This window comes from Schistocerca serialis, chromosome 8, assembly GCF_023864345.2.
Source record: "Schistocerca serialis cubense isolate TAMUIC-IGC-003099 chromosome 8, iqSchSeri2.2, whole genome shotgun sequence".
Lineage (NCBI taxonomy): Eukaryota > Metazoa > Arthropoda > Insecta > Orthoptera > Acrididae > Schistocerca > Schistocerca serialis.
Window position 1 is genome coordinate 296,382,146 of NC_064645.1, and position 26,172 is coordinate 296,408,317.

Consider the following 26,172-nt stretch of genomic DNA (forward strand, 5'->3'; position numbering starts at 1 on the left):
TACTGGAATGACAAAAGCCATATTCACCCATTTTAAATCTTTTATCTATTGTTCTGTCTTCAAATAATTATTTTTTGTTGCCTGTTTCTTCCCTTTCCAAGATGTTTATAATCTTGAGCCATGTTAAGACAACTATTTCATCTGTAGGAATGTATGTCAATGTAGTTATGGTTGGTGTATGATCCATGCTGAAGTTTCCTTCAAAGGATTTTTCAAAAGAAAAACCTTATTTAAGAGGCCTTCATACTGCCGAAAATGCTTGATCTTCCCTTTGTTCAGCAAGAAACATAAGTCATTCAAAGATGTCAGGTGAATCATTCAGATTTGAATTTTTGTCAAAAGAATTGCTCGAAAGACATTCAGTGTCCTTAGGATTGTGTTGTTGTTTACTTCTGTGATAACCATACTCTTTGAAGCCCCAATGTCCTCCATGCCAGTCATTCTGACAGACCTCCAGACTTGTCAGCTAATGTGAAGAATGATGGTCCATTATAATTGTGAATGATGTGACAAATAAGTATGGTCAGAGCTTACTGATTGCCAAAATAATTGCAAGACTTCTTTATTAGCTGCTGAGTAATTTTTATTTGACTTTGAAAGTTCTCTGAAAATACATGCAGTCACGTTCTGCGTCTTCCTAGATGTGCACCAGAACTGCACCTATTCCATAACAGCAGTAATCTGTGCAACTCTGATTCAGCATTATCATTATGCAGTACCTGATATAGAAAAGATTTCAACAACACATTAACAGCAGAGAAAGAGCATTATTGTTCCTCATTCCATGAAACTATGAGGTCTCCTTGCAGCAGCCCTTGTAGAATTACCTTCCGGATGCTGAAATACATTATGAAGTACTTGCAGGACAAGTATATTCTGAGAAAACATCTTGTACCATAAATCTGCTGAGGAATTGGAAAATCTCTCCTGGGTCTTATATTTTACTACATTAGGGCAAATTCAGTCAATATGAACTAGTCACTCAAAGATTTTTTTTATGATGAAGAAGTGTTTCACAAATTCAGGTAAAGACTTGAAATTGAGTAGTTAAGTAGGTTAGATTCTCTTCAAAAAGTGACTTACTAATGATAGTTGCAAAAAAACGTATGTTATTCATTTCTGGAACTGAAGCAAATTGCCTACCATATACATAAAGGGAGCTGGAAAGCTACAAAACCAAATGACATTACTTTAAGCTTGTACCCAAAGAAAGTGATGAAATGGTTGTCAGTGGACCTGCATCTGGGAGGAGTGTGTTTCAGGTCTTAGATTTCCTGTAGTTTCCCTAAATCGCATAAGGTAAATGCTGGACTACTCCTTTTGGAAAGGGCATAGCATAGAATAAAATGCAAATAATTGTACCTATTAGGATGCTCATACTACATTTTGAAGACACTATTTTGTCATTGAGGGAACAGGGAGCAACCTGCAAAAGATAGTGGCTTATCTTGGAATGAAATATGTCTGTTGTACAGGCTCCAAGATAATACTGGGATCATTCCAGTGACTGACAGAGAAGACTGAGAACAACAGCATTGTTCACAGAAATTCAACAAATGATTGTCCCCACAACAGATGGAGACACCGTGGAGCTGAATCGACTCAAAGGCTTGCACCAGAGACATTGGAATTTCTGTGACAACCTAGGCTGTTACTTCCTATACTTGCACCATAGAGTTTGAAGTGCAGAGTACTCCTTAAATGAGTCAGGAGGGCGCATCAAATTGGATGCTGCTATTCAAATATTTGACTGTGTGTGAGTTGCACATTAGGGTTTTTTAGTGACTGAACAGCCCACAGTTGTTCCACTTGTTCACAGTGTCCAATGACGCAATATTTTGACACTCAGACATGTTGCCATTTTCAGGTTTGCTGACGAAGTGAGCTCCTGAGGCAGACTCATGTCTCATCCCCCTGCAAGCCGCTCACTCTGTGGTCCATGCCCAGCTGTGCTTTGGTGGTCACAGAGATGTTAGCATCAGTGTTTGTGATAGTGTTGTGGTAGATGCTCTGTCTGCCCTGGTTGCCAGATCTTTTTGTTTGCTGAATTAAACTCAGTACTGGGTTCCAAGCCTTACTAAGATTATAGCCACACTCCCAGTTGATAAGATCATCCTGGTGTGAATTTCTATGGCCTCTCTAACCAGTATTTGGAACTCTGTGCCAAGACCCTGGTATGTTTGTACTCCATCATGTGATTCTCAGACAAACAGTGATCTGCAACTGATGCCTTGTCACCATACGTCATTCAAGTGTGCCTCTGGCGTTCCCACCAGCATGATCTTCAGTGATGTGCATTGTCTGTCCAATATATGTCTTTCCACATTGAAGTGGAATGTGCTATATGTTGGCCTTCTGCAAACTGAGATCATCTTTGATGCTTTCCAATAATGCTGCTGTTCTATTGGGTGGCAGAAGGTAGTTTTTGCTGAGTGCTTCTTCATTATGCCAGTGTATGGTGTAAAGACAGTGGCTGCCTCTTCCTCTGTGACTTCTTCCATCTCCACAGGTTATGCTGTTATGGTTGGGCAGAGAGCATGTCTGATCCACCATTCTGGGCACCTGTTTTCTAAGAATACAGTTCTGAGGTGTTCCAGCTGCTGGGGAGATTTTCATTGTCTGAGATGGTATGCAGCCCGTGTACTAGGGTTTTTAGTACTCCATTCCTCTGTGTAGGATGGTGGCAGCCATCTGCATGCAAATACAGGTCAGTGTGTGTTTTCTTCCAATACACACCATGGCCCAGGGTGCCATCAGCTCTTCTCTAGACCATGGTGTCCAGGAATAGTAATCTCCCTTCTACTTCAGTCTCCACACTGAATTTGATGTTGGGATTATGAAGGTCAAATGTGTAAGGAAGTCAAGGAGTTTTCCTCTTCCATGGGGGCTGGTAACGAATGTGTCATCCATATAAAGAAAAAAACATGTGAGCTTCCATTTGGATAATGCTAGGGCTTCCTCCTCATAGTACTATGTATACAATTAGTTACCATAGGTGAGAGTGTGCAGCCCATTGTGACTCCTACCATTTGTTTGTAATAGTCTCCATTAAACAGAAATTACATGGAGATAAAGTCTTGTAAAACTTCTGTCCAATAAGCCCTAGTGACTCTTGTAGAGGCACCCTGGTGAATAGTGAAATGATGTCAAAACTCTCCAGGACATCTTAGTCTTTCACTCTGAAGTTGCCAAGACATTTTACAAAACCCACAGAATTGCAGATGTGATGATACCTTTTACCCACATAACAGCTTAGTATTTACATCAGGTATTTTGCCAACAAATATGTAAGTGCCCTAATGTTGTTGACAATAGTGCCCAACGACACCCAGTCCATAAAGTCTTGTCAGCACAGATGCTTGAGGTAACAGTTTCCTGGTGACTCCCTCTGTTAAAACTACATCCTTTAGAAGTGCCCTAGACATGTTCACCATCCTCTATGTGTCAAGAGTCAGTATCAAAACTAGATATTAATTAATTGGGTAATTATACCGACCACTACGTTCAACTACAAATGCAGCCAAAACCTTTAGAAGAATACCACAGCTCACTATGACATAATTTTCTAAATCATACTGTCAACATTGGAGGAGACAACCAACTGAGAAATTTGTAGTTTTGTATGTGCATGTGGTGGACTCAAGACAGTACTACTTGCTGTATCTGTTAATTACTTCAAGCAGTTTGTTCAGAAGGCCATTCATCATGGAAATTGGTTAGATCTAATGCATCAATAAATCTCACCTTTTTAGGATGTCCACATTTAACCTGATGTCAATGTAGCAATAGTGATTACCAGAGTACAAATGGCAACTAAAATAAGTCAGAAAATCAACATATTCAATAAATATGATAAAAACACAGTAGTATCATATCTCATGGATGACCTGGAAACATTTGTCTCTGGGCAGAAGCGTGCAGGTGCTTGTCATAATTGTCAAACAATGTATAGAGCTATAGATAGATACTAAATGAAACAGATGTGACTGTCAAAAGGGTGTTGCATGGTACGTTCTCCAACTACCACTGCATAATCATATTGAAAGACCTCTCAGAAATCCAAGGAAGTTCTGATCATATGCAAAGGCTGTTTGTAGGACCAAAGTCAGTATTCAGATATCTAGGGTGACGCAAGGACTAAAACTGACGATAGCAAAGCAGAAGGGAGATTCAAGAATACTGTCCCAATTTAACCTCAGATCACTGTTAAGACAAGTAATATTGGTGTTAGTGTCTGTAGCATTGAAAAACAGCTAAAATTTCTGAAATTGAACATACCCCAGGGGTTGATGGAATCCCTTTCAGATATTATATAGAGTTTGTGGTTGAATTAGAACAGAACTCTTGTGTTACCCATCCTAGAATATTGCTCAAGTATGTAGGACCCATACCACATAGGAGTAACAGAGGATATAGAATGCATATGTAAAAGGGCAATACCAATTGTGACAGGTCTGTTAGACTCACAGCAGAGCATCACAGAAATTTTAAAAAAATCAGTACTGGCAGATGCTGGAGGATAGACTCTAAGTATTACATGAAAGCATACCTACAAATTCTCAACATCCATTAAAAGGGGAATCCAAAAATATATTACAGCACTCTACAAATTGTTCCCATAGAGATTGTGAAGACAATATTAGACTAATTACAGCATGCACTGTGGGATTCAAGCAGTCATTCTCCCTGTGCTTCAAACATAAATGCAATGGTAAGAAATCCCAAAATCTACTACTATGGAAAGTATCATCTGCTGTGGTCTTCACAGTGGTTTTGCAGATAGTGGATGTAGGCATCTGCTGCGCTATGTCTTTGCAACATATATATTTACTTCCACAGTTTGTGAGTTCCTATGAAATTCATGAAAGAAACCTCTTCTATTAACCATAGGGTCCAGGCACATTAATGTGAACACCACAGATGTTTGACATCAATGTGCAATAGCCACTCCCAGATGGCAGTTGGGATCATTAGCAGTGGAGGGAATATAAAATGTGTCGAGGATTAGATTAGATTAGATTTACTTTCATTCCAATTGATCTGTAGTAAGGAGGTCCTCCAGGATGTAGAACATGTCAGAAAAATAACAATACATGACAAATATTTACAACTAAAACAAATAAGCTAATTTATCGTTCCACAGGTTCCAAGTGGAATGATTGTAATTTTTTAATGAACACTATATGAAAAGTCATTTTACAAATACCAATGCACTGAATTTAAAATAAAAAGTTTTTTATTTATTTATAAGGTAATAAATGTGTAATACAACTACTATAATACTTATTTACAATGAACACATTAGTGCACTGAAATGGTACAGAAGTTACATTGTACTTATATATATGGAGTTGGCTACCAATAAATCCTTTAAGCTTCTCTTAAACTGAATTTCATTGGTTGTTAAGCTTTTAATGGCTGTTGGCAAGTTATTGAAAATGTCTGTTCCTGAATAATGCACACCTTTTTGTACAAGACTAAGTCACTTTAAATCCTTGTGAAGATTATTCTTATTTCTAGTACTGATTCCGTGAATTGAGCTGTTGGTTTGAAGTAGTGATATATTTTTAATGACAAATTTAATTAAGGAATAAATATATTTGGAAGCAGTAGTTAGTATCCTTAGTTCCCTAAACAGGCTTCTGCAGGATGTTCTTACTGCACGTTTTTGTGCCCAGAAAACTTTAGCTTGACTTGATGAATTACCCTAAAAAATAATCCCATATGACATTATGGAATGAAACTAAGCATAGTATGACAGCTTTTTCATTTTTATATCCCCTATGTCTGACACAATTCGCATTGCAAATAGAGATTTTTTAAGACACTTCAGCAGTTCTGTGGTGTGCTCCTCCCAGTTGAATTTGTTATCGAGCTGTAATCCCAAGAATTTAACACTGTCCACTTCTACTATCTGCTTGTCATCGCATGTTAGGCATATACTTGTGGGACACCCCTTACAAGTTCTGAACTGCATGTAGTGTACTTTTTCAAAGTTTAGTGACAAAGAATTGGCTTGGAACCAGTGATTAATGCCCACAAATATTTTATCAGCTGATCTTTCTAAGACTACACTTGATTTGCTATTTATTGCAATGTTTGTATCATTGGCAAACAAAGTGAACTTGGCATCTGGTAATGTTACTGATGAGAGGTCATTGATATACATAAGAAAAAGTAAGGGCCCAAAAATGGAACCTTGTGGGACCCCACATATAATTAGTTACCAGTTGGATGATGCCTGATAGCTTGATACATGTCTCTTTCCTAATAACACCCCTTGTTTCCTGCCAGAGATATAAGATTTGAACCATTTTGCAGCATTTCAGGAAATAATCCACTAATAAATGACTGGTTTGACTGGTTACACAGATAGCTTAATATGTTACTTAGCTCAGTATCACATTCTTGTACTAACTTTGTTGATATTTCATCATACCCAGTAGATGTTTTTGATTTTAAAAATTTTATGATGGACATTATTTCTGCTGGGTTAGTTAGGGTCAAATTCATATTATGGAAGTTACTTGAAATGTCTGGTCTGAGGTATTCCATAACAGCATCTACAAAATCTGACAACCCTATCTTGTCAGTAACAGTTATAAAATGTTTGTTAAAAAGTTCTGCAACACTATACACATCTGTCACCAATGTATCATTTATTTGTTCCTTTTCATGTCTGGTTCTACCAGTCTCCTCCTTCACTATATCGCATATTCTCTTTATTTTGTTATCTGATATGACTATTTTTTCCTTGTAATATATTTGCTTTGATGTCCGTATTACAGTATTTAGAGGAGAGGTGGAAAACAATGCAGTCCTTGCCATAAAGCAGAAACGGAGAGATTTATCTGACATCCAAAAGGGTATGATCGTTGGCTTTGAGGCCAAGGGTGAAAGTATTTTAGAAATGGCTAAGTTTTTTAAACTGTTCACATGCTGACATGGTTAAAGTATACTGTCCATTGCAAAACAACACTATCCGAAACTGGCACCAAGACAACTGTGCTGCACCACGGGACACAGATGACAGGGGTGAGCAATGACTGCAGAGATTTGTAGGGGCAAATAGATGTGCAGCTGTTGAACAACTGACCACTCAGATGAAAGAAGGGGATGCCAAAACAGTGTGTCCTCAATGACTGCTCAGCAAACATGGCTGCATGTAGGTCTCAGCAGCAGGCAGCTTGTTCATTCACTCATATTGACTGCTATTCACTGGCAACAAAGGATGGACTTTGCACACCAGTTCTACAACTGTACATTCACTGAGTGGCAGCAGGTGGCCTTTTCAGATGAATCACATTTTATGCTTCATCAGACAGATGAGCTAAGTAACATATTAAGCTATCTGTGTAACCAGTCGTTTATCAGTGGAATATTTCCTGAATGGTTGAAATATGCTGAAGTTAAGCCACTGTTTAAGAAGGGAGATAAAGAAATAGCATCAAATTTCTGTCCAATTTCACTGTTGCCAGCATTTTCAAAACTTTTAGAAAAAGTAATGTACAGTCAGCTTTATAACCATCTTATCTCAAATGACATACTGTCAAAGTCACAATTTGGATTTCTAAAGGGTTCTGATATTGAGAAGGCTATCTACACTTACAGTGAAAATGTGCTAAATTCATTAGACAAAAAATTGCAGGCAACTGGTATATTTTGTGATCTGTCAAAGTCATTTGACTGTGTAAATCACAATATCCTTTTAAATAAATTAGAATATTATAGTGTAACAGGAAATGCTTCAAAATGGTTCAAATCTTAGATTTCTGGCAGGAAACAAGGGGTGTTATTAGGAAAGAGACATGTATCAAGCTATCAGGCATTATCCAACTGTGAACTAATTACATGTGGGGTTCCACAAGGTTCCATTTTGGTGCCATTACTTTTTTTTTGTGTATATCAATGACCTTTCATCAGTAACATTACCAGATGCCAAGTTCGTTTTGTTTGCTGATGATACAAACATTGCAGTAAATAGCAAATCAAGTGTAGTCTTAGAAAGATCAGCTAATAAAATTTTGTGGACATTAATCACTGGTTCCTAGCCAATTATTTGTCACCAAACTTTGAAAAAACACAGTACATGCAGTTCAGAACTTGTAAGGGGTGTCCCACAAGTATATGCCTAACATACGATGACAAGAAGATAGAAGAAGTGGACAGTGTTAAATTCTTGGGATTACAGCTTGATAATAAATTAAACTGGGAGGAGCACACCACGGAACTGCTGAAGCGTCTTAACAAATCTCTATTTGCAATGGGAATTCTGTCAGACATAGGGGATATAAAAATGAAAAAGCTGGCATACTATGCTTACTTTCAGCCCATAATGTCATATGGGATTATTTTTTAGGGTAATTCATCAAGCCAAGCTAAAGTTTTCCGTGCAAAAAAACGTGCAGTAAGAGTTATATGTGGTGTGAACTCAAGAACTTCCTGCAGAAGCCTGTTTAGGGAACTAGGGATACTAATTACTGCTTCCCAATGTATGTATTCCTTAATGAAATTTGTCATTAAAAATATATCACTTTTTCAAACCAACAGCTCAATTCATGGAATAAATACTATAAATAAGAATAATCTTGACAAGGATTTAAAGTCACTTAGTCTTGTACAAAAAAGTGTGCATTGTTCAGGAACAGACATTTTCAATAACTTGCCAGCAGCCATAAAAAGCTTAACAACCAATGAAATTCAGTTTCAGAGAAGCCTAAAGGATTTATTGGTGGCCAACTCCTTCTACTCCATTGATGAATTTCTCAGTAAAACCAACTGATTTGTGTATATATATGTATATAACAGAGGGTAACACTCCACGTGGGAAAAATATATCTAAAAACAGTGATGATGTAACTTACCAAACGAAAGCGTTGTGGGTTTTAAGGGAGAGGGTAAGGAGTCATTCCAATCCCGGGAGCAGAAAGACTTACATTGGGGGGAAAAGGGACTAAACACACACAGAAAACACAAGTGGCAGGAACTCCTCTTCAGCACGCCACCAGGAACCTAAAATAAATCCGTCGGAGATGGCATTGCACATAAAGGCGCATGCCTCTTTATCCAACAACTGAAGCAGAAACTAAAGAAGACCTACAAGAACTTGATAAAACTCTGAATGACGATACATTGCTTTCGTCCCCATTTAGCAAAGAGGAAATCAAGGGTGTGATAAAGACCTTAAAAATACGCAAAATGGCGGGATTAGACGGTATATTCCCAGAATTTATAAAACAACTCGGATCTAATGGCAAAGCATGGCTAAGAAACTTTTACACCAACATTTTAAACACTGGAATAGTACCACCACAATTTAAAATAGCCCATAGGCTAGCAATCCTTAAACCTGGAAAGCCACCAGAAGATCCAACTAGCTACCGCCCCATCGCCCTCTTGAGTGTATGCTTTAACTTGTTGGAACACCTAATACTTAATAGAATTCAGGATATCGTGGATGGAGTAAACCCTCCATATCAGGCAGGTTTCAGAAACAAGTGCAGCTGTTGCAAACAAGTTTTAGCTCAACATTACATATAGAAAGTGGATTCCAGAACAGAATGAAGTCAAGTGTAGCTTTTGTTGATCTGTCGTCGGCATACGACACTGTGTGGCTCCAGTGTCTTATGCTTAAGTTCAAGAGACACATACCTAGTTTAAAACTGGCAACCTTAATGAACAACATGCTGACAAACAGGACTTTCAAAGTGAGCATCGGCCACAACACCAGCAGATCATATAAAATAAAACATGGCATTCCTCAAGGATCTGTGTTGGCTCCAACCCTATTTAATTTGTATATTAGCGACTTGGCAAATAAAGTCAGCAGGAAATTTTGCTGCGCTGATGATTTGGTCCTAGTTGTACAAACTAAAACACTTGGGGAAGGAGCAAACGTACTCACAGAAGATCTGGAGTCCTTGAATTTCTATTATAAAAAATGGCGACTCTGCCCTAATCCAACCAAGACTGAGGTCCACTTGAACAATAAAATGGCCCATCAGGAACTGAATGTGAACTTCTGTGAACAAAGAGTCAAACACAACTCCAACCCCAAATACCTTGGCATAACACTAGACCGCTCCCTGACTTACAAAAAACATCTAGGAAACGTAAGCTAAAGAGTTGCAACAACATCCTGAGAAAATTGGCTGGCTCGACTTGGGGAGCTCAAGCATCCACCTTATGTACTGCTGCAATAGCCCTGGTATATCCTGTTGCCGAATATTGCTCTGCTGTCAGGAATTCGAGCACTCATACTAAGAAAATCGACGTCCAGTTGAACGAGTGTATGAGGCTAATAACGGGTACTATTAAATACACCCCAGTCCCTTGGCTGCATACTCTAAGCAATATCCCACCTCCACAATTGAGAAGGCAAGAAGCAGCAGCAAGAGAGTGGTCAAAAATTCATGACTCAGATTACCCACAGAATCTACCAATCCATGATATTTTTGAACAAAATACCATCAACCCGCTTGAAGTCACGGAAGCCTATATGGGTTAATTCACAAGAACATCAACCTGACATCAAGGAGCAATGGTGGCACTTTTGGAATGATTCTGGAATTAATAACCAAGGTATCCAAGATCCTACTCTGGAATTACCGGGCTTTGACCTAAAGAGATGTACCTGGACTAAATTAAACCGTATCAGAACGTGCCATGCAAGATGCATTGCATATAAGTACAAGTGAGGTCTATGCGACTCACCAGCCAGTGACTGTGGAGCACCAGAATAGAACATACGCCATATTATTGAGGAATGCCCCTTAAGAAGATGTGCCAGACCTGAGGTTATATATGCGAAACCCTCTGCTTTGTATTGGCTGTGCAATCTAGATATTGAGCTTTAAATATATGAATGAGTTTCTAGTCAGGCTTGCCAAGCTTTTAACGTGTAGTTATTTTGTCTTGAGTGTTTGTACTTTATCCTTTTGTGCTATTGTTTGTTATTTATACATGTACTATTTACACAGTGTTTCGTTTTATACATTTTGTTTACATATTGTTGTACTTCTATAAAATATTTTCGCTGTGTTGCCATATGCAAAATAAAAAAATAATAAAATAAATAAATAAGTACATATGTACCTTGTTCACATTGTTACAAACAAATGTGGGACATAACATGTTCTTCAGGTGAGCTGCTGGCAGTCTACACCCCGGAGAAACCAGTGACGTCCTGTGAAGTGACAAGTGGGGGTTGTACTGTAGTGCTGGCGCTACGTGGCTGCTCCCACATCCTTACACTACAGCTGCACGGGCCTGGTATCCAGTCACCAACAGATGGCGTGGTGACTTGTTACGGTGATCCAGGACTGGAAGGAAAGGTTTTTAATGTGGAGGATGAAGAGAGGTGATGCTCTGTGAACACAGTGAAAGGCAAAGACAGTGGTCTTATAGGCAGCTGCATTGCCGAAAAACAGTGTGGACAGTGAACTGTTAAGACAGAGATCTGCAATCATGTTGATAATATGCTAATCATGGTGAGACAGTTACAGTGCACAGCATGGAGTGCATGACACAGAGTTGTTATCCTTATTTTGAATCGTGAAGTTGGCTTTTTTTTTTTTTTTTTTTTCCACTTGTCTTTGTGAAGCAGATATTATTTGGGATTACATTCTTGTGAGACCACCTGGACTGTTTTAACTCATTGCTTGATGCAACTGAACCTTTTGTGTGTGTGTGTGTGTGTGTGTGTGTGTGTGTGTGTGTGTGTGTGTGTGTGTGTGTGTGCATGCATGCATGCACACATACAGAGAGAATTTTATACATCTTCATTAACAATGGAGTCATATTATTTGATGGGTACAAACATTTCAGGAATATGATATATGTAAATGTTCAGCTCTTGGTGACAAATATTTCCATAATTTGATATCTGTAACATAACTAGCTCTTCCTGTAATAGAAATGTATTTAAACTTCATTTTCCTCTTTTGACATTCTTTGCTGAAATTTCATCATCACAGAATTGAAAATTTCCTCCTGACCTTCTTAATTGGATCTAGTTCATCACAGAACTCAACTCCATTTCTCATTAGCTTCTTCTCACATTTTTGGAAAAGCCCAGCAGAATTAATCTTACAGAGTTAACTAAGATTGGTGAATCAGTTTGTTGTTGAATCAGATGCTGACCAAGAAATAGCCAAAATTCCTGGAGGCTGACAGAGATAATTGTGGTGATATCATGATACTAGCACACACAATTTATTTGTACCTATACTTTTCTATTATTTTTTCGTATTTTTTTGACTGCTTTCTCTGAATTTATCTAAATTGTTAAACATTTGGAATAATTTAAGGAATGCTGCTGAGAATACTGGTTATATTTGAGCTCACAGGAACAATGCTATTAACTGAATGGTTAACATGAACAAAGCAGAAATCCATAAATAGCAATTTTATTGAATGTTGTAATATAAGAACAATATTTTATTTTTGAAAATTGATGAAAAATACTGATATTGGTTCCACAGACACCAAATGGAAAATCATTTATGACATGTTACAAAGGGGGAGTTTAACAGACTGGTTTTAAAGATTATTTAATTCATTCAGTGTTTCAAATTACAAATGACATTGGAAAAGAAATGAGTATGATCTTATTAATATTATTGTTATTAATAATAAGTTAACACATTACAGTTGTGTTTGTGTGTTGGTTCTTATAAAAGCAACTCAATTGGCTCATTTTATTTATTGTTCTTGGAAACTTTCTGTTACATGTAAACAGTGTGAGTGAATGTTGTCTACAAGGGTCATTCAATAAGTAATTCATCACCTTTGTCTGTGACCTCATGTCACCTTAATGTGAGAGCCTGTATATGACCATGCTATCACTTTACTTCTCTATGCCTTAGCCAAGTGTTTGCTGCGTCAGTAACTTTCCCATCATTGCTGTAATGCTTCCTGTGGAATCCATCCTACAAAGGGAGGTGTGAGATCTGGGTTGTAGGGTGGATGAGAAATAAGAGTCCATCACAGTTTTCTGATCTCCTCTTGGCTACACAGACTTGTATGTGGCCTTGCGTAATCATGGATAAGGAGGAATGTCTTTGCATTTTTGGGGCAATGAACTTGCTCTAATCATTTGTTCAGCGTCCTGAGAGTCTCCCTGTAGATTTTAGAGCTGATCATTTGACCAACAAACAACCAAATAGTCCCTTCAGCCCTTTCTTTATCTGTTGAGGGTACTGTTTTGAACTACTTCATCAAAAGAGATGGTGTGTATTGCCATTTTGTTTCAGGTTATAAATTGTGAACCGATATTTTGTCAACTGTGACAATGTTCAACAAGAGATCTTCATCATCGGCCTCATAATGAGTTGCGCATGTTCCTCCTTTCTCTTTATGCTTTTTAGTTAGTCTTTGAGGAAGCAAGTGACCACAAATCTTTGAATACACTAACATGTGGACAAGTGTGTCAGTACTACAAACAGAGATGTCAAGCTGAGAACTCGGATGCTTGTTTGATATTCATTGATCACCTCAAATTATAGTGTCTGCACATTCTAACACTATAGCTGTCCTGTAGATGAGAAACCAGACAAATTTATTCCCCTTGTTGTGTTGACGACAAATGCTTTGTCCAGCAACTTACTGTGGTTTTAGAAAGAGGCCAGTATCTGAAAAAAATTCTTTAAATGCTTGTGAACTTTTGTGATGGTCTGGTTACCACCAAAGAAATTCAGTGACTTCTCTTTGTTTGCAATGCATCTCAATTGCGGACACCATTTTAACCAGAATTGGTCAATAAACAATATGTATTGCATTACTTATTGAATGCCCCTTACACCATTTTAAATTTTTATGAGTGGGAGCAGCAACATTTCTTGGATGTCGTATCAAGGTAACACTGCAAGTTAATTTGTGGAATTTAAAGATTAAAAACAGTCTCGATCACAACCTTTTATTTTTGCTCTGAGCTAGCAGAGTTGGTGGTCATGTGTGTGTGGGGCACGCTTTCTTGTGTGTATGAATGGTGTGTGTTTCTTTGTTTATCTTTTGCAGATGAAGGCTGTGGCTGAAAGCTTTGTGTAAGTGTCTTTTAAAAATAAAAAGTTGCAATCAAGACTCTTTTTAATCTTTAAATTTTAATTTTAGAGATCGCTGATAATGTTTTCAAAAATTTTAATTTGTGGAAATGCATAAACTGTAAAGACTGTGTTGATATAGCCAGATTTACAAATGAAGGTGGATGAACTTAGTTCCCAATAACCAAGAATTGATAGTTTACTTTGTGAGGACTCTATTTAGAAGGGTGTTGGCAATGCAAATTTTAAAATTGTCTTCCAATTGTTTAGTGAATTATTTTCCATAAAAGTGCTGGAATTGTTCCAAATGATCATGATTTCTGGTGGTGGTAAATAGCAAAAAATATATACACAAGTAAAAGATATCATTCATAGACTACATGCTTCCTTGAAGAGCGAAGCAGAGAACAGCAGTCTGACTGTTTGTTTTGCTGCCTCTCAGGAAAGCACTGTCTTCAGAAACCACTACTGCCATAATTTCAAGAACTGCTTGTCTTCACCAACCTTCTTTCGTGGCTCTGACTATGATCAGTTGCAGTGTTTCTCCATATTACTGTTCATTTTGCATGACTGTACATACCATCTAAAGTTCAACACAAATTCATAAGGAAAAAGGTTAACACAGATGTATTTGTTTATTTTTCTTTTTCTTTTGAACTTCTGAATTTATAGAAAAGAGTAAGAACAAAATGAGGCTTGATTAAAAAATAAATATTAACCAACATATAAATGCCAGATGACTCTTCAACCAAAATCAAATAATGTGTTCGTGTTATGTGTGAGATAAACAATAGAATAATTCATTAAATTACATTTTAAAACTTAACTACTTGTCATGCAAGAAATTCACCTATGCATGTCTGAATTCAGTTAGAAAATTAACTGGCATATAGCACTTTTCACATATTTTTATTACTCATTCTGACATATCCATTATCGTATACAATCTCATTTAGCGTGAGGCTATTTTCTCTTACATTGCAAAACTACTGACTTTGCCTAAAACAGAGGTGCTCAATAAAAAATCACACATACTTCCCAAAGAAGGTGCCTGGAAAAACAAGTAGTAGTATCCCTGACAGTTGTACTTTGAGTTACTTTGTACATACTAAAAAAATGATGGAAAATCCATGAAGGAATGTCAAGAATGAAGGAAAAGACAGATTGCTACTTACCACAAAGAAGAGCTTTTTTGCTCTGAGTTGACAGAGTTGGTGGTCATGCGTATGGGGGGGGGGGGGGGGGCATGCTTTCTTGTGTGTATGAATGGTGTGTGTTTCTTTGTTTCTCTTTTGCAGATGAAGGCTGTGGCTGAAAGCTTTGTGTAAGTGTCTTTTAATTATACCTGTCTGCAACTAAAGGTGTCTTGTTTATGGTAAGTAGCAGTCTGTCTTTTCCTACATTGTTGCTAAGAATTCAAAATCATTGAAGGTATAATCAGTGCATCTGCAGGCTAAAAAGTACAATAAAAGAATTTTGTTAAACAAGTTAGTCGGAGTCTATAGGAGAGAATGTTACCCCAAAAATTTTGACATCTTACAAGATCCTAGTTTTGAATAGTACTTGCAAAACATAAAATCAACCCAGTAACAAGAATTGATTGAAAGATGTAAGCATAAGCCAAGTACATTATATTCCTCACAGGAAGACCTGACCATGCGTATGAGTGACAAATGACAAAGTAGTTAAGAGCAGAATATGAAACACAAGATAATTCTACAGGAAAGTTACATCATATGACTTGCTTCATAGATTTAAAAGTATATGTCAGTGTGCAACTCAGTTTTAGACCTCTGTGTTGTTGACAGTACCTTACCACTTATACCTAATCCATAACTTCAATCTGTCAGTGCCTTTCTTCAACAGTTCTCAACTTAACATACCAGTGTTTGATTTTTGCCATGAAACATTATCAGATAACTCAATTTATAAAAAAACAACAATAGTATGAGATTGTTACTTGCTATATAGAGATGATCTTGAGTTACAGACAGCCACAACAAAAAGACTGTTATATATGGGAGCTTTCAGTCAAAAGGCTTTCTTCTAATGAAGTCACTGAACACCCATTTAGATTAACCAGGAAGGAATGATAAGAGTTCTTGTGCCCCTTGTATTATTATCTTATGCCTATGAGAAAAAGTCTTTCTCTCAGTCTGCAACTAACTGCAAGCTCTTATTCCATTGTCATATAGTCCAAAAAGCATCGTAGAGAAATGATTACTGCAGAACAGATGTCTGCCGCTAACAAGGTGTTTGTGACAACAGTGTTCTTGGTTCACACAGTTGCTGCCTAGGTATCTCGCCCGTGTTCAACTGTGGAGTGCTTGCTGCTACTTCACTATGGTATTGTAGGGTCTTAAAGGTCAACAAGTGTGTGCTGAAGCAAATATATTATTTGACCGAAGGCTTCCAACTTATATTGCATTTAGTGACAAATAAATAGACTCTAACATAATCTGCTGTAATATCTCATTTTTACTGTTGGGGGGAGGGGGGAAGAAGAAGTTTTTGCACTGGAATTTAGAATGAAACACTTGGCAAGGATTAGAAAGGATGATGCATGGATATTTTCTGCAGGTGGCTTCTGTTTTGTGAATGTCTCAAGTAGCTTGCAGATAAGTTGAGCTAGAGGACTTGAGGATGTTCCAGCCAGCTTACTGTAGTGTCTCAATGACTCATGGGAACCTTGACATACTAAGAGAGGGCACCACACAATCGCACAAGAATGAGGTGACAACTTCAATGGCCACACTTTGTCACGTGGGCATGGCCATTCGCCTTGTACCTGAGATAATCAGCGGCCACTACAGCTCATTAGCACTCTCATGATACTATGCCTATGCTGTTTATCATCTGTCAGATAGACTCAGAGATGCTGAATGCTACTGCAGTGGTTGGTTTTCTCTTACACATTCTGCTCAGTTTAGTGGTGGTTATGATGTTAATGGCTCTTGGCTATGAATTGCCTTCTAAAGTGTATTGCACTGTCAAGTGAACTCAGTGTTCCATGCTATCATTTATCATATCATCTGTTTGTGCAATAAAGGCATCCAAAAGCCATAATAAAGAAAGTTATTACCGGCTTTGAGTGTGAATGAATAACGAGTAAAATGGATTCAGAATTCCTAAAGCTGTAGCAACAACTAATGGATTTATAAGAATAGCAAATGGAACAACAACAGTAATAATAACAATAACAGTTTGAACAACTTATTACTAAGAAAAATAGCACCCTTGACCATTCTCTAGCAGCAGTCCAGCAACCTGCAGTCTTGTCATCTGCATTCCCAGCATTCAGTGACAATAAAGAGAATTGGGAATCCTATGGCAAATGTCTGTAACAGCACTTTGCAGCATTTATAGTAAAACAATGCACATGTCCAATATGCATTCTTCCTCTCTTGGAATAGTCCAGATATATTTCAGTTTTCTCATAAGCTGGTCCAGAAGCAGACCCAAATTCATTGTCTTTTGTAGAAATATGTGAACTGCTAACATCATTTTGTTGAAAGTAAACATACAGTGTAGCAGTTAAACTGAATTTTTGTCTGTCATGTTAAAAGGCAGATCAGACATTTGCAAGCTAGGTAGCAGATTTTTATGGTTTAGGTTGCAAGTGGTTATTTAGTGCAGCCAGTTCAAGCATCACATACAGTAAGAATTCACTAATTCATGACATCATGCTGCAGAATGTGTCAGATGGAGAAATCATTCATTAAGCTTTAAAATTACCAGAGCCACCACGTAGCAAGTGTTACAAATAGTCCAGCCACTGACACTTTTTCAATGGGATGATGTGCAATTAGATCAACCTCCAGAAAAAGTGAAAATGAGTAAACCAAGAACCTCATCTTTGGCTAGTTCGAATATTAGTGTGCTTTCAGACCCAAGCAAATAGGATTTTGGCATCAGAATCAAATTTAGACTTTTCTTCTCTGCCAAATGCAGCAGAGATAGTCAACAACACTTAGCCATAACTGTGCACTTGCTTCTTGCTCTCAATATTGTCTCTGCATGATCAGTCTACCTGCCACTTCCATAAAGCAATCTGTCAGTGCTGTGGAAAAGAACTTAATTTAGATATTATGTGGAACAGAAAGCATGTGCAGTAGTTCTGAGAATATTCAGCTAGCAAAATGGATATTAACACACTATAAGCTCAATATTATTCAGGTTAAAATAAACCCCATAAAATACCATTGAATGCAATTATAAATCAGCACCCATTGTGTTTCCTGGCTGACATCAATGCTGCAATGACTTAAATCAATTTAGAAACCTATCATAAATCAATTCCTCATTATTACAAGACATTTACTAAATTCCTGCTCTGGTAGTGATTCAAAACTTAGTAACAAATATTTTTGAGTTCAATACATTTACAGCTTTTGATCCATAACACAGGATGCAGTAGGTTTAATTGAGCAGCAAATTCCATTGAATGCCCTAGAAAACTTATGTAAAGAACTGTTTGTACCAGATCTAGTATGCACTAACATTTTCACAGCATGTATAAGCTTGAAATTTGCAGCAACACAAAATTCTGTAGTGTGTGTCCAGCACCAATTGCAGTAAAACAATTGATTAAAGGAGAACTTGATCACCTACAAAGTTAGAGTGTCATTGAACCTGCGATGTCAAGTGATTGTGCTTCACCTGCAGTTCCCACTAGGCAAGGAATTTTAAAATATAATATTGATTGATATGCCCTACAGCTTGTATGCCAACTGTTTGGTATTGCAAGTTCACTGAAATTTTTCAGCATCAACATGAGGGACTGCATCAAACCCATGTTGTACAAATTCCATTGACAATATCATAGTGACTGGTTACAGCAAACTGAGCACTTGAAGAATTTACATGCAGTGTTTTCTTGCCTAGAGGAAGCTGCCCTGAAGAGTGAACTTGACAAATGCAAGTTTTTCAAAGAAACCATAGAATACCTCAGATATGTGCTTAGTGCAAACGGCATCATGCCCACAGATTGTCATCTAGCCACTACTGATGCTGTGCTGCACCCCTAGGACCTAGCTTTCTCAGGGAAAGTCAATTATCATGCGAAATTTTTTATGCAGGCAGCTGATCTCATGTGTCCAGTCAGCAGGCTACAAAGCTAATGTATCACATTCAGTTGCTCAGAGAAATGCAAATGATCAATTCAAATGCTAATATGGAAACTTATGTCAGTACCATGTATATCTATTTACATGCCTGGAAAAACATTAGCAGTAGCAGCATATTTGTAGGTGTGGTGCTTACATATCAAAATCCTGATGGGTCAAAGTAGCCCATTTGTTTTATGACAAAGAAATTACTCACAAATTCAAAAAGAGACATTTGCAGTAGTCTCTGAAATAAAGTGAGTCCATATGTATGTGTGTGATATTTATAACTATGACTTCTACTACAAGCCTGCGGGGGAACATGCAACTGCTGGCACTCTTCAGTTACCTATGGGACAGGACCCAACATTTGATGAGGAGGAATTCCAACTGGTTTCAGAATTACAGCAGACAAACAACATTTTCTCAATGATGTCACAGACCATCACCCAAGCTACAGATAATGTCCCAGTCTTGTGAAGGATGGCCACATACATACTCAAAGGATGGCCAAAAAAACATTCTGCCAACAAGCAAATTCAACCCTTGTGCACCATCAGTTACAACTTGTAAATGGTGTAATCATTTCCACCATTTATATAACAGCTCTGTGTCATCATTCTGACAGTACTGAGACAAAGGATTCTTGCCTTGTTTCGTGAAAAGAATGAAAAACTTGGCCCACCACTATTTCTACTTACCAGGGCTCAATAGTGATATAGAGGTCTTGATCCACCTCTGCACCAATTGCATCAAGGTGCAGCAGGCTGCAAAGGCCACTTTTTCATCTTGGCTTAAGCCCATGTAGCCATGGGGATGGTCCCATATTGATTTTGCCATGCCGTTCCACCAATTCCAAGTGACTGGAAGTAGATGTGTTGTCAAACTTCCATTATATTGTTGCAATGTCATCCACCATCACAGAAACAACAGTTAAGGAATTGACCAATGTCTTTTTCAGTAGTGTCTCACAGTAGACCACAATTTAAAATGAAGACATTTGAGGATTTCTGGCCAGGGTGCGATTTGCGCTTTTACCAGTGGGGGGTGTCTTAGAGGGTTAGTAGAATTATATATGTTACTAGCTTGGACCGTAGCATTATGCGTGGTTAAACAGCTATTTATAAACAGATGTTAATGCTGAAACTCACTATTCACGCGTGTGCACTATCAGAAAAGCCATCCCTTGTTATATCTTTAAAAGTACATTATAGGTAAAGCTTCTTTACAAAACCATCTACATACAGGTATACGAGAGGAATTCAAGAAGTAGAGGCACATTTGTGAAAAGCTGTACTTATTCTGATGTTAGAAAACTGAAACATATTAGTAGTATTAATAGTAAGACTTACTAAAAACTTTCAGTGTTCGGCTCCACAAATTTAAATTATATGTAAAGTTTTACTCCAGTGTGTGGGAAATCAACATCCCAGGTTGGGATGCATAAACTAAAACCAGAGGAGGGGATGGTCTGATGCAGAGGGAGGGAAATCCCCCCCCCCCCCCCCCATCCTCCCCTGCAAATCGCACACTGTTTCTGGCATAGAAATGGTATACAAAACCTAGTATCAGCACTGTTTCACCTTGAAAGCAATGCCAAAGCCGAAATAATGTTCAGGATATTTAAACAACATATGTTAAAAACTGTGAGTGAGGCATCCACGGAAGTGGCTGTCTTACAAAGCATTTTCAGCATGGTGTAATCATTTACACCATTTATGTTCAACAGCCTTGTGTCATCATTCTGACAATGCTGAGTCAAAGGATTCTTGCCTTGCTCCATTAACAGAAGGACATGAGCGAGCGCATTGCTCTACATCATATTTCTAGAGACAAGAGCATCATGAGCCTCATATCCATCAAAGACATATTTAATGTCTGGCAAGGTTTCATCTTCACAACGCTGCATCATGTATGAAGTTAACAATAGGGACACACTACAGAGAAAATAGCAAAACCAGTTGAAGCCCTGGTAGTCAAATATCCCATCTCCTTCCTAGCAGTCACCCTTGAGATGTTGGAGCCCATGCCAGGACAGCCTGACCTGCAACTGCATCGCCAGCCACTGCCAAGGCATCCAGCTGCCAAGTTCAGCCAAGACTGGGGAAGACACAGGATGGTGAAGCATGGTACATAAGAACTTCACTTCTGAACAGCATAGGCAAGTGCATCTGCCATCCAGACAGACAGTATCACTTCATTTGTAGCTTGGATGAGGACATTCTCTATTTGGAGGACAAAATGGACAGCCTTGCCCACACTGCCACCACCTGCAGTGCAGCAAATGTCACCAGCTTAGCACTGTTCGACTTGGAGTATAACATTCTCACTCCTCATATCCCACACAGCACTACTGGCATCATTCTGTGCCCTACATCACAAATCCATGGTTGAAGCTTTTTGTATCCAGAGGGCTATCAATACAGACTCCCCAGAGATAACTACACAGTTGGGGATGGTCTCTCACCAGAGGACACCAAGGCATCACATAAGAATGAAAGACCATGCTATAACGCACAGGCATAGCCAGTTGTATCACACTTTGGGCAAAGGAGCCCCCATGGGAGCATCGGCACTCTCATGGTGCTATACCTACACTGTTCACCATCACACTCTGCCGGACAAACAGTGCTACAATAGTTGGTTTCCTGTCATGGAATCAGTGTGGTTTATTGATACTTGTGCTGTCAATGACTCTTAGCAACGAATGGTTTCCAGTGTGTATGAACTTGTGTTACTTACACTGCTGAGTGAACTCAGTATTCCAGCTAGTAATGTATTGTATCTTGAATTCATGATACAAAGGTAGCTGAGATCTGGCAGAAAAGAGAAAATAAATGTAATAGTCCTATTTTTTCACGTGTTTATGGATTGTAAATAAAGTCATAGTACTGAAAAATAAAATAAATAAATAAATGTAATAAAGCTTTTGTTATGTGGCCATTTGGATGTATTCACGAGCACCAAATTGTAGAAGTGATAATATAATGAATGCTAAAAGGAAAATAAATGTATTACTGCTATGAAAACATATCAGAAATGAGTACCAAACCATATCAATATGTCACTTATATATCATCTTACTACATCTTTACTACATTATTTACTCCTCTATTATGTGCCCTTGGTTAACATATTTCCATTGTTTGTCTAGAAAACTCACTCTGAATGTAACCGAATCAGCATTTATGATACTGTGAAAGTATTCTTTTTTCTTATTTGTATTGTATTTGTATTTTTTTATTGGTCCTGTTGTCTACATAGCAGCTTATGCATAAGACATTGGACAAGTCAAGTTATAAATATACAGGCTGAAAGTAATTTCAAGGCATACATATTTAAGCTTACAATAATACATATTTAAGCTTACAATAATACACTTTACACACAAGTATTTATATAACACATTTCATAAATTTAAATATTCTTCAATGGAATAAAAGCAGTGATGCTGTAAATATGACTTTAGAGATTTTCCAAATGTATTGACCTCAGTGATAGCTTTTATGTTTTCAGGAAGTTTGTTATAAAGCTTAACTCCCATGTGAAAAGTACCTTTTTGGCACAGTGCTGTGCTGGTTTGAGTCATATGTAAGTTCCTGTTTTGTCTGGTAAAGTGCTCATGTATATCACAGTTTTTTTGTAGCCTCTGGTCCTTGCCTATTACATTTAATTTAAAGAACAAAAGGGTTTCCATAATGTATACACACGGTAATGGGTGAATACCAGATTTCTTAAACAGGGGTTTACAAGAGTCTCTAGGCTTGCACCCAAACAAGATTCTAATGGCCCTTTTTTGTAGTTTAAAAGTGCTATTTGCTATTTTAGAGTTTCCCCAGAAGGTGACCCCATATCTAAGACGAGAATGAAAGTACGCATGATATGCATTCATTACTGTTTTCTCACTACAGCATGATTTTAATGAACAAAGAAGATAACATGTTTTGCTCAGTTCTGTATTGAGACATTCAATATGCTTATTCCATCTGATGTTACTCTGCAGCCAAAGTCCTAAGAATTTGGTTTCAGTACTGTTACCAACTGGTTCGTCATTGATAGAGACTGATGGGATAAACATGTCCTTGTTAGGAACATTGTGGAATTTTAGAGCAACGGTTTTCTTACTGTTTATTACAAGCTGGTTACTCTGTGCCCAGCTGCTAAGTTGTTTCGTGACCGTGTTTACTGTCTGCTGTAACTGTTCATCGTCGTCTCCTTTTAATAGAATCGTGGTGTCATCTGCAAATATGATTGATTTGTGTGCATCAATATTTAAGCTTAGATCATTTATGTACAGAAGAAACAGAAGGGGTCCCAATACGGATCCTTGGGGTACACCACATTTTATTTGTTTATAGTCAGATAAGTGATTAGATACAGTTTTTAGTTCAATATCTGTGTGCTTGACGCACACTGCCTGCATACGATTTGTCAGGAAGGAACTGATCCACTTGTTGGACAGACCTCGAATACCATATCTTTCTAGCTTTGATAGCAGAATTTTATGGTCCACCATGTCAAATGCTTTTGACAAGTCAATAAAGACTCCTATTGTTTCCTGTTTTTTGTCCATCAGGTTTAGGATGGAATTGATGCACTCATAGACAGCCGTTGTCGTTGACCTCTTATTTCTGAATCCATGTTGTTCATTACATAGGATGCTGTTTTTATTTATAAATTTCATAAGTTTCTCGTACATAACTTTTTCCAATACTTTAGAGATGCAGGAGGAAATTGTGATGGGTCTGTAGTTATTTACATTGTCTTTATCCCCTTTTTTATATACAGGAATAACTTTTGATGTTTTTAACACATCAGGGAAAGTGCCTGCCTGAAGTGAGCAGTCGCATAAATGTGTGAGTACTTCAATTAGGTTTGATGCGCTCTTCTTTAACATTGTTGCAGGTATACCATCAATACCTGCCGATTTGGAATTTTTTAGTCCTTTTATTGCTTTAGCTACTTCATCTTGTGAAACAGAACTGATGTACATTGATCCTCTGCATGTACTTATTTTATATTCATTTGCCTGGATGCTCTTAAAGTTTGATTGTAACATATTTTCAGCAACACCTGTGAAAAAGTTGTTAAATGTATTAGCTACTTCTAAGGGGTTTGTTACTTTTTTATTTTTATGTGATAGTGTTATATTTTTCCAAGGTTGTCTGTATTCTCCACATTCTTTTTTTATAACACTCCACATAGCCTTTGATTTATTAGCTGAATTATAAATGATTTCATCATTATGCATTATTTTTGCTGCTTTTATTACTTTTCTTAATATTTTGGAGTATTTTTTATAGTATGCGCGTACTACAGGTGAGGAATTTTTTGAGTTACATATTTCATGAAGTAGTCTTTTCTTCTGGCATGAAACCCTTATTCCCTTTGTGATCCAACTGTTTGTTCTAGAGTTTCACCGTATGGTTAATGTTTTCAGTGGGAATGCAAGTTCAAAGAAATGGGTTATTGTATCAATGAAAGTGTCGAATTTTTCATTTATATCATTCATTTTGTACACTCCTAGCCACTTTTCTTTCTGTAATAAGTTGTTGAATTAGTTCACATTATGCTGATTATAGCTTCGATATGTTGTTCTAAGAGACATGTTGTTAATAATACTGTCTTGTACTTTTATGCTTAATATTTGAGCAAGGTGATCACTAAAACCTGCATTGAAAATTTTTAGTGAGGTGTTGTGTAAACTCTTCTTTACTAGAAACTGATCAAGAGCTGTTTGACAAGTTTCAGATACTCGGGTAGCTGCTTTTACTTCAGCCTTTAAATTGTAGGACGTTGCAAGGTTCAAAATGGTCTCCCTATTTCCACTATTCGTGAGGAAGTCAATATTGAAGTCACCACAGATTATCAATTCACAATCTATTTTATTTACTTTATTTAGCAATGACTCCATTTTGTTTAAGAAAAGTTCAAAATTCCCGGACGGTGATCGGTAAACTGTAGCAATAACCAGGTTGAACTGAGTAATTTTTATAGCTGCAATTTCATAATCCTTTTCGACATTTGCCCTAGTTAAGTCAGGTAGTGTAATAAAATCTACATTTTCCTTTGTGTAAATTGCTACCCCACCCTGTTTGCTGTTTTTCCTGCAGTAGTAAGCAGCCAAGACAAATTTGTTTATTTTCGTATTCTGGGTTAATTCTGGGTTAAGCCAGTGCTCAGAAATGCATAACACTGAGATATCATTAAGTTCATGTGTCAATAGAACGTTAATTTCATCGATCTTATTACGCAGGGATTGCACATTATGGTGATAAATTTTTAGTTCGGGCGTATTCACGATTTGGTAACTGGGAATCATATTTACAGCATCACATACCTCTAGTTTAAATTAGGAACGTCAGCAGCGTTGTATTTTCGTTCTTCTTTCTTGTTTATTTTGTTTTCCTCGCTGTTGGAAGGATGTTCAGGAAGCTGATAAATTGTTCTATCCCTTACAAGTCTTTCTTTGATTATTTGACTAACACGATCACAAACAAATCTTTTCCCATCATAGTTCAAATGCATTCCATGCTTCGTGTGCAGATTTCCATGCAGCTTGCTTATATCCAGTACATCGCACTTAGTGTATTGAGAACACAGTTTCCTTATTTTAATGTTTGTTTTCCGAATTTCTTTGTTTACACACGAATTATAAATCAGATCATGCCTATGAGGAAGTGTGGCAACTACTGTGTTTCTGCATTTATTAGCTTGTAAAAAATTCTGTAGCGTTTTCACGCAAACCTCTGCTTCATTTTTTGCCACATCGTTTGAACCCATTATACAGACGATAAAGTCATTTTCTTGCATTAATTTCGTCTGAGAGTTAATGTCTACAACATTTTTACATCCCGCTCCCGGTTTCACTACACTAGTTACTGCTATGTCGCGATTTTTCTCACGGAGCATGCTGGATAGATTCCTGCCATGACTGTCTGCTAGTAATAGTACACTACTCTTTTTCTCTGATGATCTGTGTTTGTTGTTGACAGTATTTGAAAAAACGCTATTCATTTTCAGTTCAC

At 37.5% G+C, this 26,172-nt stretch overlaps 1 protein-coding gene across 1 annotated transcript in view; it reads left to right on the top strand.

The window, feature by feature from the left end:
• The window catches only part of LOC126416144 (NACHT domain- and WD repeat-containing protein 1), a 613,147-nt gene extending 601,589 nt beyond the window's left edge, over positions 1–11,558 (top strand). Inside the window, exon 26 of the mRNA XM_050083692.1 lies at positions 11,143–11,558. Within this exon, the coding sequence (XP_049939649.1) occupies positions 11,143–11,363 (221 nt within the window). The 3' untranslated portion in view covers positions 11,364–11,558. The remainder of the gene's footprint in view (positions 1–11,142) is intronic.
• Positions 11,559–26,172: the final 14,614 nt, after the last annotated feature.